Source organism: Montipora capricornis, chromosome 12 (assembly GCF_036669925.1).
Source record: "Montipora capricornis isolate CH-2021 chromosome 12, ASM3666992v2, whole genome shotgun sequence".
In the NCBI taxonomy this organism is placed as follows: Eukaryota; Metazoa; Cnidaria; class Anthozoa; order Scleractinia; family Acroporidae; genus Montipora; species Montipora capricornis.
This window is the reverse complement of record NC_090894.1, coordinates 25,955,008-25,975,007: the sequence shown is the minus strand read 5'-3', so window position 1 is coordinate 25,975,007 and position 20,000 is coordinate 25,955,008. Positions and strand designations below refer to the sequence as shown.

General features: G+C 37.4%; 2 protein-coding genes across 4 annotated transcripts in view; one reads left to right on the top strand and one right to left on the bottom strand.

Moving 5' to 3' along the window:
- The window catches only part of LOC138027209 (ribosomal RNA large subunit methyltransferase E-like), a 13,890-nt gene extending 8,080 nt beyond the window's left edge, over window positions 1-5,810 (bottom strand). Inside the window, exons 1-5 of the mRNA XM_068874756.1 lie at window positions 5,711-5,810; window positions 4,087-4,138; window positions 3,401-3,530; window positions 2,470-2,517; window positions 378-416 (exon numbers count right to left, since the gene is read on the bottom strand). Coding sequence (XP_068730857.1) covers window positions 378-416; window positions 2,470-2,517; window positions 3,401-3,530; window positions 4,087-4,138; window positions 5,711-5,778 — 337 coding nt within the window. The 5' untranslated portion in view covers window positions 5,779-5,810. The remainder of the gene's footprint in view (window positions 1-377; window positions 417-2,469; window positions 2,518-3,400; window positions 3,531-4,086; window positions 4,139-5,710) is intronic.
- Window positions 5,811-5,910: 100 nt separating this feature from the next.
- The window catches only part of LOC138027208 (bromodomain adjacent to zinc finger domain protein 1A-like), a 29,207-nt gene continuing 15,117 nt past the window's right edge, over window positions 5,911-20,000 (top strand). For 2 of the 3 annotated variants that reach the window (XM_068874755.1, XM_068874753.1), the window contains exons 1-8: window positions 5,911-6,503; window positions 6,613-6,888; window positions 8,400-9,176; window positions 11,966-12,068; window positions 12,973-13,173; window positions 15,401-15,610; window positions 16,454-16,549; window positions 18,262-18,400. In XM_068874755.1, coding sequence (XP_068730856.1) covers window positions 6,391-6,503; window positions 6,613-6,888; window positions 8,400-9,176; window positions 11,966-12,068; window positions 12,973-13,173; window positions 15,401-15,610; window positions 16,454-16,549; window positions 18,262-18,400 — 1,915 coding nt within the window. In that variant the 5' untranslated portion in view covers window positions 5,911-6,390. The remainder of the gene's footprint in view (window positions 6,504-6,612; window positions 6,889-8,399; window positions 9,177-11,965; window positions 12,069-12,972; window positions 13,174-15,400; window positions 15,611-16,453; window positions 16,550-18,261; window positions 18,401-20,000) is intronic. The other variant, XM_068874754.1, reaches the window with a different exon arrangement.

Sequence of the window (20,000 nt, the reverse complement as noted above, 5' to 3'; positions counted from 1 at the left end):
CCTCCTCCTAATAATAATAATAATAATAATAATAATAATAATAATAATATTAAATATTATTATTACTATTATTATTATTGAGGATTAACAAAGGGCTAACAGAAGGCCAATGCCCTAAGCTTCAATATCATTATCTTAACAAGGACCTTAGTTTACCTCCATAATTCTTTTGATACCAACTTTTTGTGATTGTGTACCACATTCTTAAGTAATAGGATGCTTGATGAGACTGCACAATGCAGTTATGGGCCTTAATCTTGTTTATTTGACCATTTGACATTGTTCTAGACTACAAATAAACCTACAGACAAGCATTATTTTTACAATAAATATGAATAATAGTATTAAATACAGTAAACAATATTATTTTAATATACCTAGTAAATCTACAGCAACTACAAGACCCTTCTGATAACCTGAAAGAATAAAACAGGAAAGTATTGCATCTAAGCTGTTTTAAAAACACTGAAATAAGGCCCCCAAAAGCAGCAGGTCTAAAACACAGGTCACAATACCATACCTGCCAACCCCCAGAGTACAAAAATCTGGAGACATCTAAAAATCTTTGCATTGTAAGAATGTCATTTTCGACAATAATTATCTGAATACTCTCTGAAAATCACCTGAAGCCCTTCCGAATGTTCCCGACGTTTCTCGGTTAGAACAGGAATTGCTATTGTTCCCATAACCGCACCAACTTTCTACCACATATTGTGCAATTTGATTGGCTGATTTCTGACCAATTACGGTACTTGTTAAATATAGCCTATATCAATTTGATTGCTCCGTTTTACGTTTTCCGTACCAGATCAGCTCAAACGAGAGCACTAGAATCCAGTTCTTGTTTTATTTTCCTTTCTGAAATCTCGAAGATAACGAAATAAATGAACAAATGTTGAAAAAGGCCACGGAAGGTATTTCCCGAGAGATTTGGTGCTCTAACCGGGAGAGCGCGAAATTTGATGAAAAACTTGGAGACTCCCAGGGAAAACCGGGAGAGTTGGCAGGTATGCAATACACAGGTCACTCATTGCAGGTCATTGTTTTACCTCTTGGAAAGTAACCCAAACCATTAATTTGGCTAACCTTAGTCCTAAGGTTGGTTTTTAGGCATAGGGTTTATAGCCAAATTGAGGGTTTCGGGTTACTTAACAATGACCTGCAACGAATGACCTGTGTTTTAGACCCGCCTCCCCAAAAGACCTGGTTAGATATGCGCTTTTGAGAAGACAAGATACAGAGCAAGATTATTGCAGTCAACACATGAATGTGCAAGGATCATGAGGGAGGATCAATTTTTTATCCAGAGTCAATATTATTGATTGCAGAGTTTTGTCTGAGCACTTACTGGAAGAATTCCAACCTGGAGGAGGACCATAGCTGCCACTATTTAAATGAAAAACAACGCTTTTGGGAGAAAGCATAATTGGCTGCCAACAACAGATAAAGATGATAGTTGTGGTAGTAGAGGCACTGAATGTACAGGGCTGGACAATCTACGAGCCAGCAAATCAACTGTGAGCCATGCGCGTCTCGCAGTTTAGTCTGAGCGGTCCCATTTCAAATAGCACTGATAAATGGTATTTAGGTCGGTAAGCACCAATTTTAATATGGTTAGCTTTCAATAACTGTGTGACTCGCAGCCATGGCTCGCATATTGTCCTCACTCAAATGTACTCCAATTAAATCAATGACAGCTTTTATGGAGAGTTGATAACTACAGGACCCAGCTGAAACCCTCTTGGAGAGGAGCAGAGAACCAAAAATGTCAACTGTTTCCCATACAACTGAGATTGACAGGGGAAATGGAATCCCTAACCCCCACGGTGAAGAAGAGTGCTCTTACTACTGTGTAAACCCTTGTCACTCGCCAGCAAGGGCCCGATTGGTTAGCGTACCACACTTGAGTGCGAATCAAAGTTCCTTGATTCAAGAACCACTTTGGCCAATAGCTGGAGTACACCAATATCTTCTGCTGTTCTGGATTATTTAATTAATTAATATTTTACTTTTTAGGTGGGGTTGTAGATAGATGTCTGGTCTGCCTTGGGGATCACCAGTTGCAATTCTTAAAATTTGTTGTGTGTATTTCCGTCAGTTGTTTCATTTTTACCAGAAAATCCCAAACCTAATATTAGGAGTGGTCATTGAAGTATATTGATTATTAGTATAAGTGATTATTGAAAATTCTTTCCGCTGGTTGGTTGCCGTTGAGGTGATTATTACATGATAATCACCTAAGCGGTTTTTTCAAAATGGCCGCAAGCTGTTTTGTCTACTGTAGGTGACAGACAAATTAAAGACATTAATTGTTTTAAAGAAAATGCATATTTTTCAAGTAATCACCTGTGTAATTATACTAAAACAATAATTATTCACCTCACCTTTGGCAATATCTTAAGTTTCTTTATAATAATTTATTATTAATATAATTATATGACTGAGGTAAAACACCTAAAAGATACAAACCATTCTTGGTGAAACAAACTCTGTTGACAGCCACCTGAGTCCATGATCCTGTGGAAAGAGCATTTTTTCAAAATAAACCGTAAGTGGGCACTGGATATATGATAATACAGCTATCAATTGACTCCCAGAGGTTCCCCATTGACTAGTAAAATCGTCTGGTGTTAGACACAGTAAAATACTAAGTCTGGCCATTTTAGGCCGGTTTGGGTGTCAAAGAGTTAATACAATTAAATTAAATTCAGTAAAAGCTGCCTAGAATAACCATGAGGGATAAAGGAACCCCTTTTGGAGAATCAGTGAAACTTGAATGAATTTGTTCAAAAGGAGGGGAGTAGCTTGTGTTTAGGAAGCGTACTCAATAATAATAATAATAATAATAATAATAATGGCAGTAATAATAATAATAATAGTAATAATTATAATAATTAATACTACTACTACTACTACTAATTATTATTATTATATTATTATAATTAATAATAATAATAATAATAATAATAATTATTATTATCATTATTACTATTATTATTGAGTATACTTCCTAAACAAAAGCTAATCCCCTCCTTTTGTTCATTATTATTATATACTAAAACAGTGCATGGCGTTGATTGCGCAAGGTGATTGGCTACTCAAACTCCGGATATCCTTTGCTATTCACCTCCCAAGCAATTTGCACTGAATTTGAGCCCGAAAATGTTGTAATCTTTGCAGGGATAAATGAGTTAAAATCATCTTTTTGTGCTATATTATCTCACTGTTTTAGTATATACTAAAACAACTATTCACCTCAATGTCAGTGGCTAGTGGTGGGTATTTACCTTGCCACTTCACGGTTTTGGTAAATATCCACCACTAGCCACCTCAACATTGGTGAATAGTTGTTAATGATTATTGTAAAGCGACTGTGTTTGGGCCACTTTCCCAACTTTACCTGGGCTTGCACCACAGTCAATCACAACTCTTCCAGGTTGAAGGAAATGAAATCGGTCATCCAATTCAATAAGTTTATAGGCACTACGGCAACGGTAGTTGTCCTCAAGAGCTTTCTTCACATACAAATCCTGAAATTCCAAATGAAGAATTAGTTTGTGAATCATATGGCAAAAAAGTACTAGTCTGTGGATTAAACAATCATATAGAAATCAAGGCTTCACTGTTGTGTGCTCACATTGTCCTCAGAAGCTTTAATTTACTTATTTCACTCAGTTGCTATCCTGAGTGCAACGAAGAAATGTACCGGTACTACAGTGAAATGTACACCAATGACAGTTTTTAAGGACTTTTGTCAACCATCAGGTATCCATTAAATTTAAGCCGCTTGATAGTACAACTGTAAGTATTATAATTGTTAATAAAAGTTATTCCAAAGAATGTTATAATTATTATTATTGCCATTAATAATAAAATTCATTTCAAATTGTAAATATGAATCCAGGAGTCACATAATTAATTAAGTGAAGTATCATCGTCCGGGTGATACACTTCTGAGAAAGATGAGGGTACTTCACTTAGTTGCATATAATTATTTCTAATGTAAGTTATTTCCTGCTTCAGCAGCCTCTTCTGTAATCAATATGTGCTCCAGCCTAAACATTTGAAAAAATAGTCTTTTCTTACTGTCTGCTGTCTCTTTATCCACCGTGATGAGCTGCTTCCTTTACTGGCACTCCTTGAAAATAATAATAATAATAATAATTATTGGAAGCATTTAAGGACAGTCACAAGAATAAAAACCTGGAACAGGCTCTAAGCACTATATGATGAATTAATTATTCTCTCAGGACCAACTCACTCATTTTCGGGCTTCTTGGTAATATCACCCCAAAAGATACATTATGTATACTCAACATCAAAAATAGAGCAGGTAACATAAGGAGCTGGCTAAGCAAGGCTGATTAATATGCAGTTTTTGGAATTCTGCAAAGGTCAGTCAAATAATTGAAACGCCTCCCTGTCCTCGCCTCTCCCTTCCTGCTCATAACATGGGTACACCCAGTATATATGACTTCTTTATCTTGACCAAGGGTCAGAAATAAGCAAATCTTAGGTCCTGTTTTATTGGGATCAATAATAATTATTTCAACCACAACCACTTAGGTCAGGTTGATTTTGCTTTAGTTTCCCAAAAGAACACTTTTCTAACAGTTTTAAGTTGCAAACAAGGAAACTCCAGGGAATGCATGGTCATTTTATAACAGACTTCTTGGAATCGTAACAACAATCATCACCAGCAGCTTGAGGCAAGGCTTACCAGTTTAAAAGTATAAATAAATGAAAGAGGACACCACCCATTACACCCATCGTTTCAACCAAGTTCAGAGCTGGTAAAAAGTTGACCAAAAAATGGTTTTCTTGTTACCTTAGTCCCAGAGCTTTTTCTTGAGCCGAGCGAGAGCCGCGAAGAAAAGTTGCAAAGTGGTGAAAAGAGGAAAACCTCTGGTTAGCTTCGACTTGAATCTCAATTTCATGCCGACGCCAGTTGTCAAATGTGTCAAATTGATAGCAATCATGGATCCCCTCCGTATTACCAATCAAACAAACCAATCATATTGATTTGTGTGTTTGTAAAAATATCAACCGATCCAAGCCAGAGGGTCAGATCCAGACCCTGGTGTCTGCATGAAAGTGAGATTCAAGTCCAAGGTAACCAGAGGTTTTTCTCTTCTCGCCACTTTGCAACCTTTCTTCGTGGCTCTCTCCGCTCCGTGACTTGTCTTTACCGCTTCGCAGCTCTCTCGTGGCTCAAGAAAAACCTCTGGGCGCAAGGTATTTTCTTGTAAGAGAACAAAAAAAAAACTAAAAAAAAAAAACTCAACTTTTTGACCCAACTAAGCAAAAACGGTTGATGATCATAGAACATGTTCTTGGTATTTTTAGGCTGTGTTTGCAGAGATATTTCTGGAAATTCAGTGTCACTGATTTTTTTTCCTAAAATAAGCCCATATTGAAAATGTACATCTAATATAAACATTTATGTGTAATGTTCACATGCTAAACTTGTGCAAATAATTAGAAAATCCTTTTACAATTTAATACCATAGTTATTTAAAACGATGAACAGAATATTCCTTGTGATATTTAACAGTGCAGATGCAATGTGGCAATCTATACAAAACTCATGTTTTTGGTGGTGCAAAGTTTAGGAGGAATGTGCGTGACTGAAATACTAACTTAACCGGTACATTGCACAATCACGCAAATGTGAGACAACAACAGAAGGAAAATAACTTTGATCAAGTACCTTGCTATTAGAAGTTTTTGCAGAAAAGAGTGACGGACTTCGCGAACGCTTTGACTTCCACGGAGCATTGAAATTTCCTATTTTCAAAATGTTAGTCCCTGGCTGAATCACGCAATCTCTACCATATATGGTCTGCCTGAATGCCAATCATTCCATTGTTAGCCAATCAGATGAGATATTTACCGCTAGAGCCAGTTCTCAGACGCGCAAAAACTCAAATGTGTAAGAGAGTACGAAAGCTTTTAACGGGATTTGTATGATAAAAATATCTGCTTTGGAAATTTTAATTTTCCTTTCAAGCCTATGATCGTGTATTTGATACAGTTCGGTCTCAGATGACAACATTTGGTACATTTTGAATGGTTCATTCAGGAGAAAATCGTCCCCGAAGTAGCTACCTCGACGCACATGGAACCGATGTTTTTGGAGGAAGTCTATTGAAACATCACGGCATTGTAACCTTGTTCGAGCACTCAGGCTGCGTGGCCGGCGCGAGTGGTTATTTGGGCGAAGAGATTTTCATCATTGTTCTTCTGCTTTCACAGTTTTGCTAAAAATCTTCGTAAAGGAATTGTTTCAAGCTCTGAAGATTTCTTTTAGTGGAAGTGTGGCCAGTTTAGACACGCGTGTTTGGGAGAGTTTCGCGGTCGAGCACCGTTCTTTCGAAGTTTGGCAGATTCATGCCTTTGCTAAACAGAAAACCGTTTTCACCTACAAAACCACCTAAAGACCTGAAAGCGGACGAAGAAGTCTTTATTTGTCGCCATACAAATGAAGTATTCCGTGATTATGGGTAAATTTCGACTTCAGTTACAGTATTTCTATATCCGGTTCACTCTCATTCATTTTCGCTGTGCAGTTTTTCACCCTTAGTCATACAACACCGCCATTTTTCGTTTCAGGTCGTTTTTCGAGCGTACAATCTTATGCAACAGCCTGTTATGGAGTTGCAAATACACTGGCAAGAGTGGCTTAACATTTCAAGAAGCTCAAGCTTCCGAAAAATCAATTAGAAGGCAAGCAAGAAGTCTTCCAGAGCCTATCCAAAGCGCGGTGCTTACTCTTGTCCACCACACTCAACGTGGTCGACTGGCTAATTTATGCGATGAAGTCTTTTCCTACTTGAAGGATCACTTCCAGGAAGGTGAAGAAGTCGAGATAAATCATCAGTCGCACAAGTAAGCTATTTTCTTTCTTTCCAAATGGGACCTTATCTAAAATCGGGTCATTTGTTGTGGGGTATGGGGCAGACACTGTGTTGGTCGAAGTGATCGGACCAAACGTACGTAAGAGACGCTACATCACATGTCATCCTCCGGTCATCTTTTCGCATATTATGCACCTTTGAGGGAGAAAACCACTTTTCTTTCTCAAAATCTCAAATTTTCTCTACCATAATGTCCAAGGTGGTACAAGTTTGACAGGGGTGGGGTGTGGGGGCCTTCTTTTGGCCAAATTTTGCTCTGAAGGCATTTCAAGAGGTTTGTAGTTAGCAACAATGGAGGCAGCCATATTGTCACATAGGTTGTGGCCCTTGCATTTCTCATGCATATTTGCTTAATTTTCATGTAATTATTTTTCCAACGATCCGAACGAAACTTGCCTCTTGTGAGTGACAGCTGTCAATAATAATCCACTATTTCCAGTTATTTCTGGGTTTTATTATAATTTTGCAGGGATTGATTCTATTGATTAAAGACCATTTTAAACTGAATTTGGAAATGAAGAAAATTTTCTCTCTGTATCATTAGGGTTTGTTTTTAGCTTTTAAAGTATGGAAATGAATGAACATTTTTTGAGAGAAATTGACATAACAATAATAAAGTGTCAGTATAATGCATTTTGTTACCTTTTAAAATTTCTTGGATAGTTCATCTATGGCAGGCAAAATGTTGGCTAATCTTTCTTGGAAATTACTGTTCAAGAGCACTGGAATTGTGATATAATAACCTTATTGAAGGTTTGAATCAAAATATTATTGGTGAATCTAAGGGTAGGTCCCCCTTTCAAGTTTCAGTCTGTTTGACCAGTTGGCTAACGAGGCTCTGGGGTTATTTATTTTATGTCTGATGGTACTTAAAATTTTTTGAGTGTGTTATAAATGAAAATTGTTTATCTCGTACAATTTGATATTAATAGATCCTGATAATGTTTGAAAAGTTCTTGATAATGAAGGCTTGTCCAATTTTGAGAACTTTTGAAAACATAATTCATTCTGTACCTATTAATTTCAATAATATTAATATTATTTTACTGGATAGTTTGATTTCCTATAAAAGTAATAATTTTAATTAATTATTAGTAAAATTACATAGGTGATTATTGAAAATTCTCCGTGCTGATTTGTTGCCCTTGAGGTGATAATCACCGAAGCAGTTTTTCAAAAGGGCCGCAAGCCGTTTTATGGAGGTGACAGATGAAGAAATTAATTGTTTTAAAGGAAATGCATATTTTTCAAATAATCAGCGATGTAATAGACCAATTTCGATATATTAAAATTCAGTCCAAAACAAAAGGCATCATCTCGAGGCTCTGGGAAATAAATATAAGGATTTGTATGAGTTTATTCCCCAGAGCCTCGAGACGATGCCTTTTGTTTCAGACTGAATTTTAATATATATCGAAATTGGTCTATTATACTTAAACAATTATTGATAAATTATAAGAAAGAAATTCTCTTTGTTGCTAGGAAACAAGGCATCATAATAAGGGTAATACCACCTGAAGAAGTTGCCAGCCATTCACCAAACAAAAGTGGAAAATCCACAAAGTCCAGGAAACACAGTCATTCTGAGGAAAAGCTCAAATCACCTACTTCAAAAAGTCACCAGGGACACTCAAGTGACAAAGGTGTTAAACAAAGGACTGGTAGCTCCAGTAGTTCAGATAGTCAACCATTATCTTGCCAAGCTAAGAAGAGCAACGTAGACAGCCTATTTGATAAATCACCAACTAGTAAAAGCCCAAGGAAGAGCTTGGATGGAGAAACACCTTCAAAGTCAAAATTGCCTAAAAATAGTGATGTTTCTTGTGATGACAAAACTCCTAATAAATCAAGGAAGCGGTCATTGGATGACAGAGGTACACCTTCCAAAGCTGCGAGCAGTGATAAGGTAGTTAAGAAACCATCTACACCCCCTCAAAGGAAAACCAGTGAAGATAAACTTGGATCACCAAAGAACAAGTCACCTTGTGGTTCAAGCACTAAAACTAGTCCCAGCACTAAACCTAAGAAAAGCTCAGAGACTGACATTATTGTAATTGGTGATGATGATAATGACAAGCAAGGCAGCTCTAAAAAGCGACCACCAAAATTATCATCTCCCAAAGAGAAGACAGTTTACAACTGGCCAGATGCTTCTTTATACCGATATGAAGTCAGGCTCCATTTTGAGAGGAAAGACAAAGGATCAAAGAAGAAAGAGAAGCGATATGAAGTTGTGACTGTACAAGCTTCGATGGTCAGGTACATCTACTAAACAGCACATTTTAACCCTTTGGCGTCCAAACCGGCCTAAACTGGCCAGACTTAGTATTTTACTCTGTCTAACACCAGACAATTTTACTCGTCAATGGGAACCCCTGGGAGTCAATAGGTTAAAATTAAAATTATGCTTGCTGTTAACGTTGCAGGGAACATGGAATCTTGGGTTCCCAGTGATAAGGCTCTCTTGGCAACCATTTAAAGCTGTTTTTACTAATCCCCAGTTCAGCTTTTAATGGCTATGCTTGTGATTGAGCAACTGGTCTACCTCCGACCAATTGGGATACATTGTACTTTGAAAATGATATTGATAAATATGATACTAAGATATATGTTATTTTTATTGAAGTGAAAGTTAGAATGGTTACTGCAGTTTAAGATAGGCAACTTAGCCCATTCATTCCTCAAGCATCTCAGGACTCCCGCTTGACGAGCAAAATCGTCTGGCATTGGACAGAGTAAAATCTGAGGGGTGTACAGCGAGTTTTGCTAAAAGCAGGCCCACGGCCCAGCGGCACGGCAGCCCGAAGGCCCAGCGGCCCACGGCCCGCGACAGCTCGGTGGCCCGGTGGCCCGGAGGCCCACACAGTTTTGTTGTCCAGCAGTAAATCCACGCGCGTGCACAGATTTGAATCGGGTTTGGGCGCGCAAATGAAAGAGGGTGAGTTTGAATTCATTTACCATTTTAATAATGATTTCAATCCTTTTCGATCCTTGCTAAGTAATAAACGTTGTCATTTTCTGTTGTTTTCGTCTGTTTACAACAAAAAACAGAAACAAGGATTCAAATGATTAAAATGGTAAACGAATTCAAACTCACTGATGCAGATCTGTGCATGCGCGTGGACTTATCGCTGGACAGAAAAACTATGGAAAATCAGGATTGGGCTACCGGGCCGCCGGGCCGCCGTGGGCCGTGGGCTGCAGGCCTGCTTTTAGCAAAACCCGTGTACAGTGTAGGGATGGTGCAGTGGTGAGAGCACTCGCCTCCCACCAATTATGTGGCCTGGGTTCAATTTCCGGACTCGGCGTCATACATATATATGGGTTAAGTTTGTTGGTTCTCTACTCCGCACAGGTATAGAGGTTTTTCTCTGGGTACTCCGGTTTTCCCCTCTCCTGAAAAAAACCAACATTTGATTTGTTTTGGTGTTAACCCATCGACTCCCAGGGATCCATCATTGATGAGTAAAATCGTATTGCCCTTAGAGGGAGTAGAATACTAAGTATGGCTGGTTCAGGCCAGCTTGGTAGTCAAAAGGGTTAATTTGTTGATTTCAGTTTACAGTGTCGCCAATTAGTTCTTCAGCATTAGAAGACTTGACACTTAAAGAAAGTTCCTTTCCTATTTCTCACTCCCAGGAGTCAATGGGTTAATATTATTATTGGCTGCCCCAGGATGCCTCCAGTGGATGAGTAAAATAGGCCAGTTTCGCATTCTCACAGCTGTACTGGATCTAGCATGAAATGGAGGCTAATGGGGGCAAATTAATTTGCATTTGAAAAGATTTGCCCACATTAGCCTCCATTTCATGCTAGATCCAGTCCAGCTGTGAGAATTCGAAAATGGTCTATTGTCTGGTGTTAGGACTTGACAAGCCAACTGTGTGCCTATAAGCAAAAGATATAACTAAGAACAATGAACTCCATATTCTTTATATGCAAAATGATCTAAAACATATTTGATTAGATATGGTGACCATCACATTAAAATGACAACATTTCAAGAATTCATCAGTTATTGTTCAAATCACATTAATTCAAGGGAAGTTAAATAAATGTCAATAAATGTGTTATACTGTCTATGATTCTACACTTACCTGAAATATTTAATAAGTGACCTCAAACTCTTTTCATTGAGACAAAAGTCCTGCATTATTTTCTCTCTTTAGATACATTAGATACATGTAGATGGATGGATAGCTTTAATAAATGCTCACATTACAGCCTCCTAAGGCTGAATTGCATGAATATACAAAAGTAGTATAATACTGAAAAATTACAATAATGATAACTGTAAATATCATGATAGCATTTGGTATACTATACAGTAAGAATTACAGATGGCTGCCATAAAAAGGGTTTTAAAAAAGCTACGTGCAAGAGTACTTAGTCTAGTTCTATGGCTTGGTGGTCATCTTCGGTTGGATAAATTTAAGGGCCACCGACAACCACAAGTCTTTGCGGGCGTGCAAGCTATCGGCGCCATTTTCTGTAATACAGAAACTAGTATTTCTTGAAAAGTCAAATTCCATCGCCTCACATCGTCGTGTTTTGGATGCCCAGTAGCTTCAAACTTTGTTAATAATTTCCTTAATGTTTAAATATTGTATTTTTGGCATTATTTGGGTGTTGTGTTCGTGTTAAAAGCGAAATGAAAACGAAATGAAGAAAGGTCGTCCACCGAGGAAGGAAAAGCGCCATGTTATTTGGCTCACTACTTCAACCTTAAGATTATGGAACGAAAGGAGGAAGGCGTTTGGATTAAAAAACAAATCGAACAGCGAATTCGCAGAAGTTCTTCTTCACGGGATATTTCTGAAGCGAACCGGCCGATTCGATTGCCCGGATAATAACAACAACAAAGGCGCGCAAAGGACACTGGTTGTCGGTGGCCCTTTAACGCTGATTTATAAGATTATACCTGCAAGCATTCTTTGGTGATGAAGGGGTGTGGGACAAGATAGGGTTTAAAAATTAGCATTATTCCTTTGAAGTAATAAGTAGTTGTCTTTATGGCTTCTTATTATGGAGAACATTCATTATTTCAGCCGCAAGAAAGGTGTCTTTACAAGGGAAAAACTGAAAATATTCCTGAAGGTCAGTTGTGAAAGAAGTACCCCTCACTCAGAAGATGGTATCTACATTGTTCAGGTATGTCTTCTTTTTATATTTTTGTGAGTAAAAGGGCATTACAAAATTAATGTCATGACCATGTTTTATTTTGGCTTAAAGAGTCTCTTAAAAAAGGGTTTCGGATGAGCATGCATAAGCCATGCATGCAGTACTAATTAAGCAAATCACATCAGCTGATGAATCAGAACTGGTGATAAGAAATTATAAGAATTAATTTTAACCTAATATCTCAAAACTCAGTGACATACCGTGAATTTTGCATATAAGTAAGATTAGTTTCATTGCATTACTTCACAGTACTTTACTTTGATGATTTTACAGCTGCTATCAAACAAAGAAGTGAAAAGAGTAAATAAGGAAGAGAATATAATGGGGTTTTCAAAATTTGGAAAAATAGTAGGTCACTAAATTCATTTTAAGATATTTTCCAAAAAGTGAATATTTTAGAGGGTATTTAAGCAATGATGTACCATTGCCATGCCAAAAGTTTGGGACTTGCAGGCACCTTTATCAAATTCCTGTAGTGAAAGGATTGTCAGTGTTGTATTATTCTTAAGCTTTTCCATTGGAAAACCACTGTTACCAGTGGAAAATCCTTTTGTGGCTCCTGAAAGAAGACTTAAGTGTGGTTTATTTCATGAAGTAACTTGAACAACTTATAACGCTTTTATAACACTTGTTTCTTCATGATAAATTATTGTAGCAGTTATACATTTACATGTTAGGTTTAATGCCCGTTGTTTGTTGTCCTGCTTCTTGGCTTGTTGCCCTCCTGAGAAGAATGTCAGTCCAGTGCAAATAGTGCTTACCCTAAATGTCACCCCATAAAAGTACACTTAGGTCGTAAAAAAGTTTGAACTTGCAGAAGAGTTTTCTGTGACTGATCAGGTGTTTTCTTGTGTCAATTCTTGTTAACTTTCAGCGAGACTTCCGTGAGAAGTTTGACCTGGGTGAACCAGACATTCCTTTGAAGCTGGGGTCTCCTCCAAAAGACAAGAAACAGAGGAAAAGAAGTCATGGGGACCGTGAAGAAGATGGACCTTCAAAGAAAAAGAGGAAGAAGAAGAGGACGGATGAAGAAACAAGAAATGAAGGAGTGGGATCCAAAAAGAATAAAGAAAAGGTTCCTGCAATAGATTTAAATTTCTCAGTGTGGTTAGGAACGTGTCCATTTTGTGAAGTAATCTTGCTTGCTACATGAGTGACAAACAAACAAATCAAGAGCAATATTGTTGTATTGCAATAAACTTGTGTACATGTATATTAAAGTGAGATTAAGCATGGGCATTAATCACACGGCAGCCGTGTTGAGTCCCAAGGGATGAAAACTTCTGTTTTTCCCTACTGAAACTTGTTCCCAAACATTCCAATATGGCCACTGCACGAATAAGGCCCATGAAGGCTCCAGTTGTTAGGCGTAAGGGTTACAAATGTATGGTAATGAATCCAATCCAAGCAATGCAATGGTAAACACATCACTGGCGACAGTCGTTAGCCGACACTTTGTTTGACGTGTTGGTTTGATCAGATTTTTTACCATGTAACTGAAGGGTGGATGGGCCAATCCAATTAGTTTTGCCTGTGCTCATTTACTTTTGAACGATAGCAGCCCACTGCAGCGTTCTACTCAATCTACAGTGTCCTGTATTTATCTTGAGAGAGGTTTCTCCTTATAGCAGCTACTATAAACTCTGACTGAACTAAGATTAAACATAACTTGTATGTTTTAAGTCTTGGTGAGCGAAATGTTAGAAGATTGTAGTCATTACAATCAACAAGAAAGTGATTTACACTGTAGATGCTGAGGCTGGTGAATCATGGCTCAACATTGTGCACTCATCTGGTATAATGAAATGTTGAATCTTGGACCACCAGTTTCTCTGGGAAACAATGCCTGTCAACTACATGTACCGTAAATGTATGGGGACTTCTTGAATGTAATGCAGCTCATCTTTTTTTGTTCAGTGGTATAGAGTTGAACTTTTGTTGAACAAGAAATGGGTTTATCAACTGATCTGATGTGGTAAATTGACTACCGTACAGAAATTTCAATATCAGCTCAGTTGATGATCTTATGTCTGTGTTTCACCTCCCCACTGATGCAGCACCATGGTTTCTTTAGAAATTTCCATTTGCAACCAGTTGACGTGACATGCTCCACAAGAGCGGGTGCGTTGACCTAAAAGTAGTTTTCAAAGCACTTGTTGCATGTTTAAGTCCTTCCTCCCAGAGATCTTATTCATGAATGGCAGTCAATTTTTATTTCTTTTGTTTAAGAGCAAATTAGTCTACCAAGTCTCAATGCCATACAGTGAATTGAAAGGAATTCTTGCTCCACAATGAGGCTTGGTAGGTTAATTTGCACTCGGACAAAGTAATTATAAATTAACTGCCACTTATGAATAAGGTAGACCTATACAAGGACAGACTTAACCTTTCTCAAAGCTCTATAAGGATTGCAGGGATTGTCAGGATTTTTACATTATAGGCAAAACAAAATGAAGATTGCATGACAGAAAAACTGATTTTGTTGAACAAATTTTGTGATTTGATTTTTTTGGCTGAAAATACCTGCATCTCCCTCTTGTGATAATGAATTTGGGGAATCAAAATACTACGAAAACCACCGATCTGTGGAATGAGCCGGAATTACTGAGTCACTGCCCCGCACACTTTCGCTTGTAAATAGTTCAAATTCTTGAGAGGGGTGCAGGGATGGCGCAGTGTTGAGAGCACTCGCCTCCCACCAATGTGGCCCGGGTTCGATTCCCAGATCCACCGTCATATGTGGGTTGAGTTTGTTGGTTCTCTACTCTGCACCGAGAGGTTTTCTCCAGGTACTCCGGTTTCCCCTCTCCTCAAAAACCAAAATTTGACTTGATTTGTGTTAATTGTTAATTTCAATTTACAGTGTCCCCAATTAGTGCTTCTGCGCTAGAAAGACTAGACACTTAAATAAAGTTCCTTTCCTTTCCTTTCCTTGAGAGGTGTTGTGTTCAAGGCTACTTTTCAGGGCAGGGAACCTTTCTTACACTTGAAGTGACAGCGAGTCCATGGTTTCACTTTCAACCTCTTCACTGGACAAGAACAATTTTATTCATCTCCCCCTGGGACTCGTGAATTTGAAAATGTTTCTTTCCATTGTTGTGGTTGTTCTGGGTACACCTTAACGGCGAAAGCTGGCTACTGCTCACTCAGTTTGAAAGGAATTTCATCAAAATGTTTAACTGATATGGGTGTGGCAGTCAAGAATTCAGGCCCATTCCACAGATCTGTGGTTTTTGGAGTAGTTATTGGTTTGTGTTTATCAAAATATATAGTAACATTAAATTTTTTTCATACTTTTAAAGCAGAAAGGTGGCAAAACAAAAGAAGACAGAAACAAGATGAAACTATCTCCTGAAGAGTTTCGCAAATTCTTGGAAGGGGAGAAAGAAAGAAAGAAGAAAGAAATCGAAGAGGAAAAGGAAAGAAAGAGAGTGGAGAAGGAAAGAGAGAAGGCTGAGACCAAAGCCAGAAGAGAAGAAGAAAAGGCTGTCAGGAAAATTGAAAGAGATCGAGTGAGGCTTTTTTAAATATAAGGTCTATTGTCAAATAACATTTGAAACATATGTTTGAATACATATGGTTGCAATTTCTTTGCCTCTCATACAGTGCATGGATAGAAATAGTGAGTGGGTTGATGATACAATCGAACAAACTCTACACAAGAATTTGCCATTTAAGTCATGTCCAACTGATCAAGAACAGGAATGGTTTGTTTAGCTTGGTCATACCTGAATGTTTGAGAATAATCAATGATTTTAAAATATTGCTTGATCTTGCAAATCTTGGAATCAAGTGCCAAGAGGGTGGGTAGTCATTGAGCAGGTAAGCCAGTAAGCCTTGGCTATCAAAGGGGCTGTCATAACGAACCAGGAAGTGGAGTTTTTACCAAACCCATTACTTATCAAAGGGAGGCAGTGAAGAAGTGAGGGCTAGGAAATAAGCAGCCCAATGATCCAATGGACTGGCCAGCAAGCAATGGACAGCGAACACAACCACAAGGTTCAGGAACTCCCTTTGGGAATGCAAAGGCTACTCTCAGGATGCCCTGTAAGGCATTTGCAGACTGGAATTGTTTAAATTTTTCCTAAATTAATTTAATTACTAAGAGCCCCATGGATTCATTGGCACCATGAAGAACATACATTTTGAAGAAGATACATTTTGTTGTGATTTACGGTGTACTGCAACAATATGCAAAGAAGTGAATTTCTCTCAGTTTTTTTTATTTATTAAAAGTAATCTATATTGCTTAGAACAAGACTGCAGATTTACAAAGTGACTTTCTCAACATTTTTGTATTAATAATTAATAAATATTGATACAATAATAAATATTAATATTAATATCATCTGTAGGAGCGAGAAAGACAGAAGGAAGAAAAGAGGCTTGAAGCAATCAGGTTAAAGGAGTGGAACAAGCCAAGAGAGGACCTTGAGTTAGATGATTTGAAGGTTTGTTTTGTCTGTGTCACGTTTATTGCTGGTTTGTTGCAGGGACTGTAGTTTGGGAAGATACAGTGAGGTTGTACAGCCTTACAATAATATTCTTTCTGCTATGGTGGCTGTTTTATGGGAATGCAGAGAGGCTCCAATCAAGTTTTGTTCTGTTGGTAGAACAAAATTCTTAAGTTATTCAAGTTAGAAATATGTTATAATTTATTATTTGTTATTTTTGCCATTACGTGGAAGTGTCAGGTTAGTCATGATGGATTATTTTGAGAAGCATAAATAACTGTCAATGAGTATTTGCTCTTGCTTTTCCTTTGTTCCTTGCAGCATTATATACATATGTAGTTCTTGATATTTTTCAGCTTAGATTGAAATTTAATTTAATTTACCTTATTCACATTGCTTGTTAGTGTGTTTCTTAACCCTTTCACTCCCGTGGGGTTCCCCATTGACAAGTAAAATAGTCTGGTGTCAGACAGAGTAAAATCTTTAAGTGTCTCTCTCAGGAGTGTAAGGGTTAAATAGCATTTAACAGCTGGGCATTTTTAATTTTTTGGTATAATAGAGTAAACAGAAAAGATGAAGACAGCCAAAGTAGTGTGCATAGCACACTTAGTGAATTTGCCTGGTGCTTGGCCCTTGACATTCATCCTGTTAAGAGGACCAAATACTTTTTGAACTAGTTTTGCATCTGCCCCTATTCATAATTGTTAAGTGTTTGGGGTGAGATCAATAGATGAGGCTGGTTGATTCCTGTGTGGATGGTTGTGGGTTGTTTAAGTCATTGTGGTAGTTTGCAGGCTGCTTCAGGTGCTTCAGCATTTAAGTTAACTCAATTGCAGAATTATTGATCATTAGTGATCATGTACAATCAATCAATCAATCAATATATTTAATGTGGTCAGTACGCTTAGCTAAAAAGCTAGTTTACAGGTATGCCACGAAAGAAAAAAAAGAAAAAAGAGATTATAAGAGCCTTTTGAAGGTAATAAATTTAAATAAATTAAGACTAATAACTAGCTAATATTAAAAAATAAGAATTACCCTGGTAAACAATGTTGTCACCAAGTAATATGATCATTAAAAGCAGTAAATATTGATTTTTGTATCTTTTGAGACTCGTCCGGTATAGGTTCCACAATTTCAATGCGGCGCATCTCCATGATCTTAAGCCGAAAGTTGTTTATTTTACTTTTGGAAGGTCCAGTATTGTGGTGCCCCTAAGGTTATAAGTGGAGCACCATACTGTTATAAGATCACGTAAGCTTGTTGGTCCTGCATCGCTGGCTAATAGGGACCTTTAGATTTTAGGACAAGGACAAGAATGATTACGAGATTTGAATGCACTTCTTTATGGAAAAGACTTAGAAGATTTATAACCTGGATGATTAAGCTTACTCTTTGTTAGCAGTGTAGGTTTTTCCGTTATTCTTATTGGCTGGTAACTGAGCCTTTTTGTTGATCGAAAAATGCCAAAACTGCTACCTTGTTGTTGACTTGTTTTGACACAACAACATTTTGGCAAACCTCCTACTAAAATGATGGCGGTATTGATCAGGTTTTTCCCACCAAAATGACGCTGGTTTGCGTGCACTCACTGTTGTTCTATGAGAAAATCTCGTACTCGGAGTCATCCCCGTCCTAGAATCTAAAGCTCTCTCTCATATCTTCAAAACAGTGGACAATATTTTTGCTAATTGATGTTCACCTTTCAGGATCTTCCAAAGGCCAAACCAGTCCAAATCAAGCTTCCATCAGATCTATTTGGTGATATGATGATGGTGATGGAATTCCTCAATGTTTTTGGAAATCTGTTTGACATGAAAGATGAATTTCCAAATGGCCTCTCTTTTGGTGAGACTGAAATCTAATTATGACAGTAATGCAATTTTCTATGATGTTTACAATAATGTGTAAAACAGTAATGTAACTTGCATGTACAACTTCAAGTTTATCAATCTTGGAGAATTTAGTTTAACTTGCAGTAAGAACAAAATTCTGAGCAAAGCCAGTGGAATTGTAGTTTCATTGCCTTATTTTGTTTTTGTTTCGTTGCCTGAGAAACGAAACATATCTATTTTGACTTCATGGTGAACTATTTACACGGTGAGGTAGAGTGACCAATCAAAACAGTGTTTGTAATTGAAAATCTAAACATCTATGCTCAAGATGTAGAAACAAATGTGTCAACATGTGAACCTGAAGTATTGCAAATCATAATGCTGACAAACACATAAGCAAAGGAAGTGGGTCATAAATATGAAGTTTTGACTATCTGAATGATTTTGGGTTAGATTAAAGCGATATATTGTTGACAAATCCAGAGCTACAGTATCTGTCTTTGTGTTAATGTCTTAATGAGTAATGTAAACAATCTTCGCACTGGTGAATCGTAGTAATAAATTGGGTTAACCAGGAACCAGTTATTTTAAAGCTACATGTAGTACCAGTAACTGCCTGCTGTAGGTTGTATTTTTAACACAACTAATGGAAGATTCAATGAAAACGGAATTGGAAATGTTATGCAGTGGCATTTGTGGGTGAAATAGGTATTTCTACACTTAATGCTTCGATGTATTGTGGAAATAAACAAGTATCTGTCCTTCTCTTTAATGGTTACAGACTGTAATAATCCTTGACAGGCTTCTCACCATTCAGAGAGTTTGCGTCAACATTTCTATCTTCACTTTTTGAGAGTTTCAATAGATGAAGCAAAGTAAATATGACAGACCGAGTGACCCACACGACAGTACATTGTATTTTATCTTTTCTCCTGCCCTTACCACTCCGAAAACGAAACACTATTCCTTTTTTTGAAATAGTTTCTTGTTGTATCTCTCTTGACCAAATAGGATTTATTTCAACAACAGCATTGTTTCTATTATAATCCTTCATTTTCTATGCCATTAATTCTACTTTCATCTTGATAGAATACAACAGAGGTTTTGATTTAATGTACAGCTGTGATACTGTGGTACTGTAGTTATCATTGAAGTATTTTCTTGGTACTTACAGTAATGGTTTCCATTGTCTTGCATTTCATTACCATAATAATGCACAACTGTGGAATGTTGAGAAGAGTTGACATTGTTCAATTTTGAATGAGCTGAGAATAAAGCTAGTGTTAGTTTAAGACATTTCCTAGTGGTGTTGGGGTTCAGTGATCTGGTGAATTGACACTAGTGAAAATAATGATATGGAAACAGATAGAATGCTAGGATTGAGCATTGAAAGTTGAATCAATCTTGGCTGCCATCCCTAACATGGAGCTTGTTATTACAAAAAATAATGCAGTAAAAAGACTGTTGATTATTATTGATCACATCATTGGTGAGACCTTCACCAGTACCATAGAATAGTTTGTTGGGAAGTCATGAGAATTTGGTTTTATATCAAGATACACCTCATAAGCTGATGATTATCTTCATTCTCAATACCTGACATTTCATTGAAA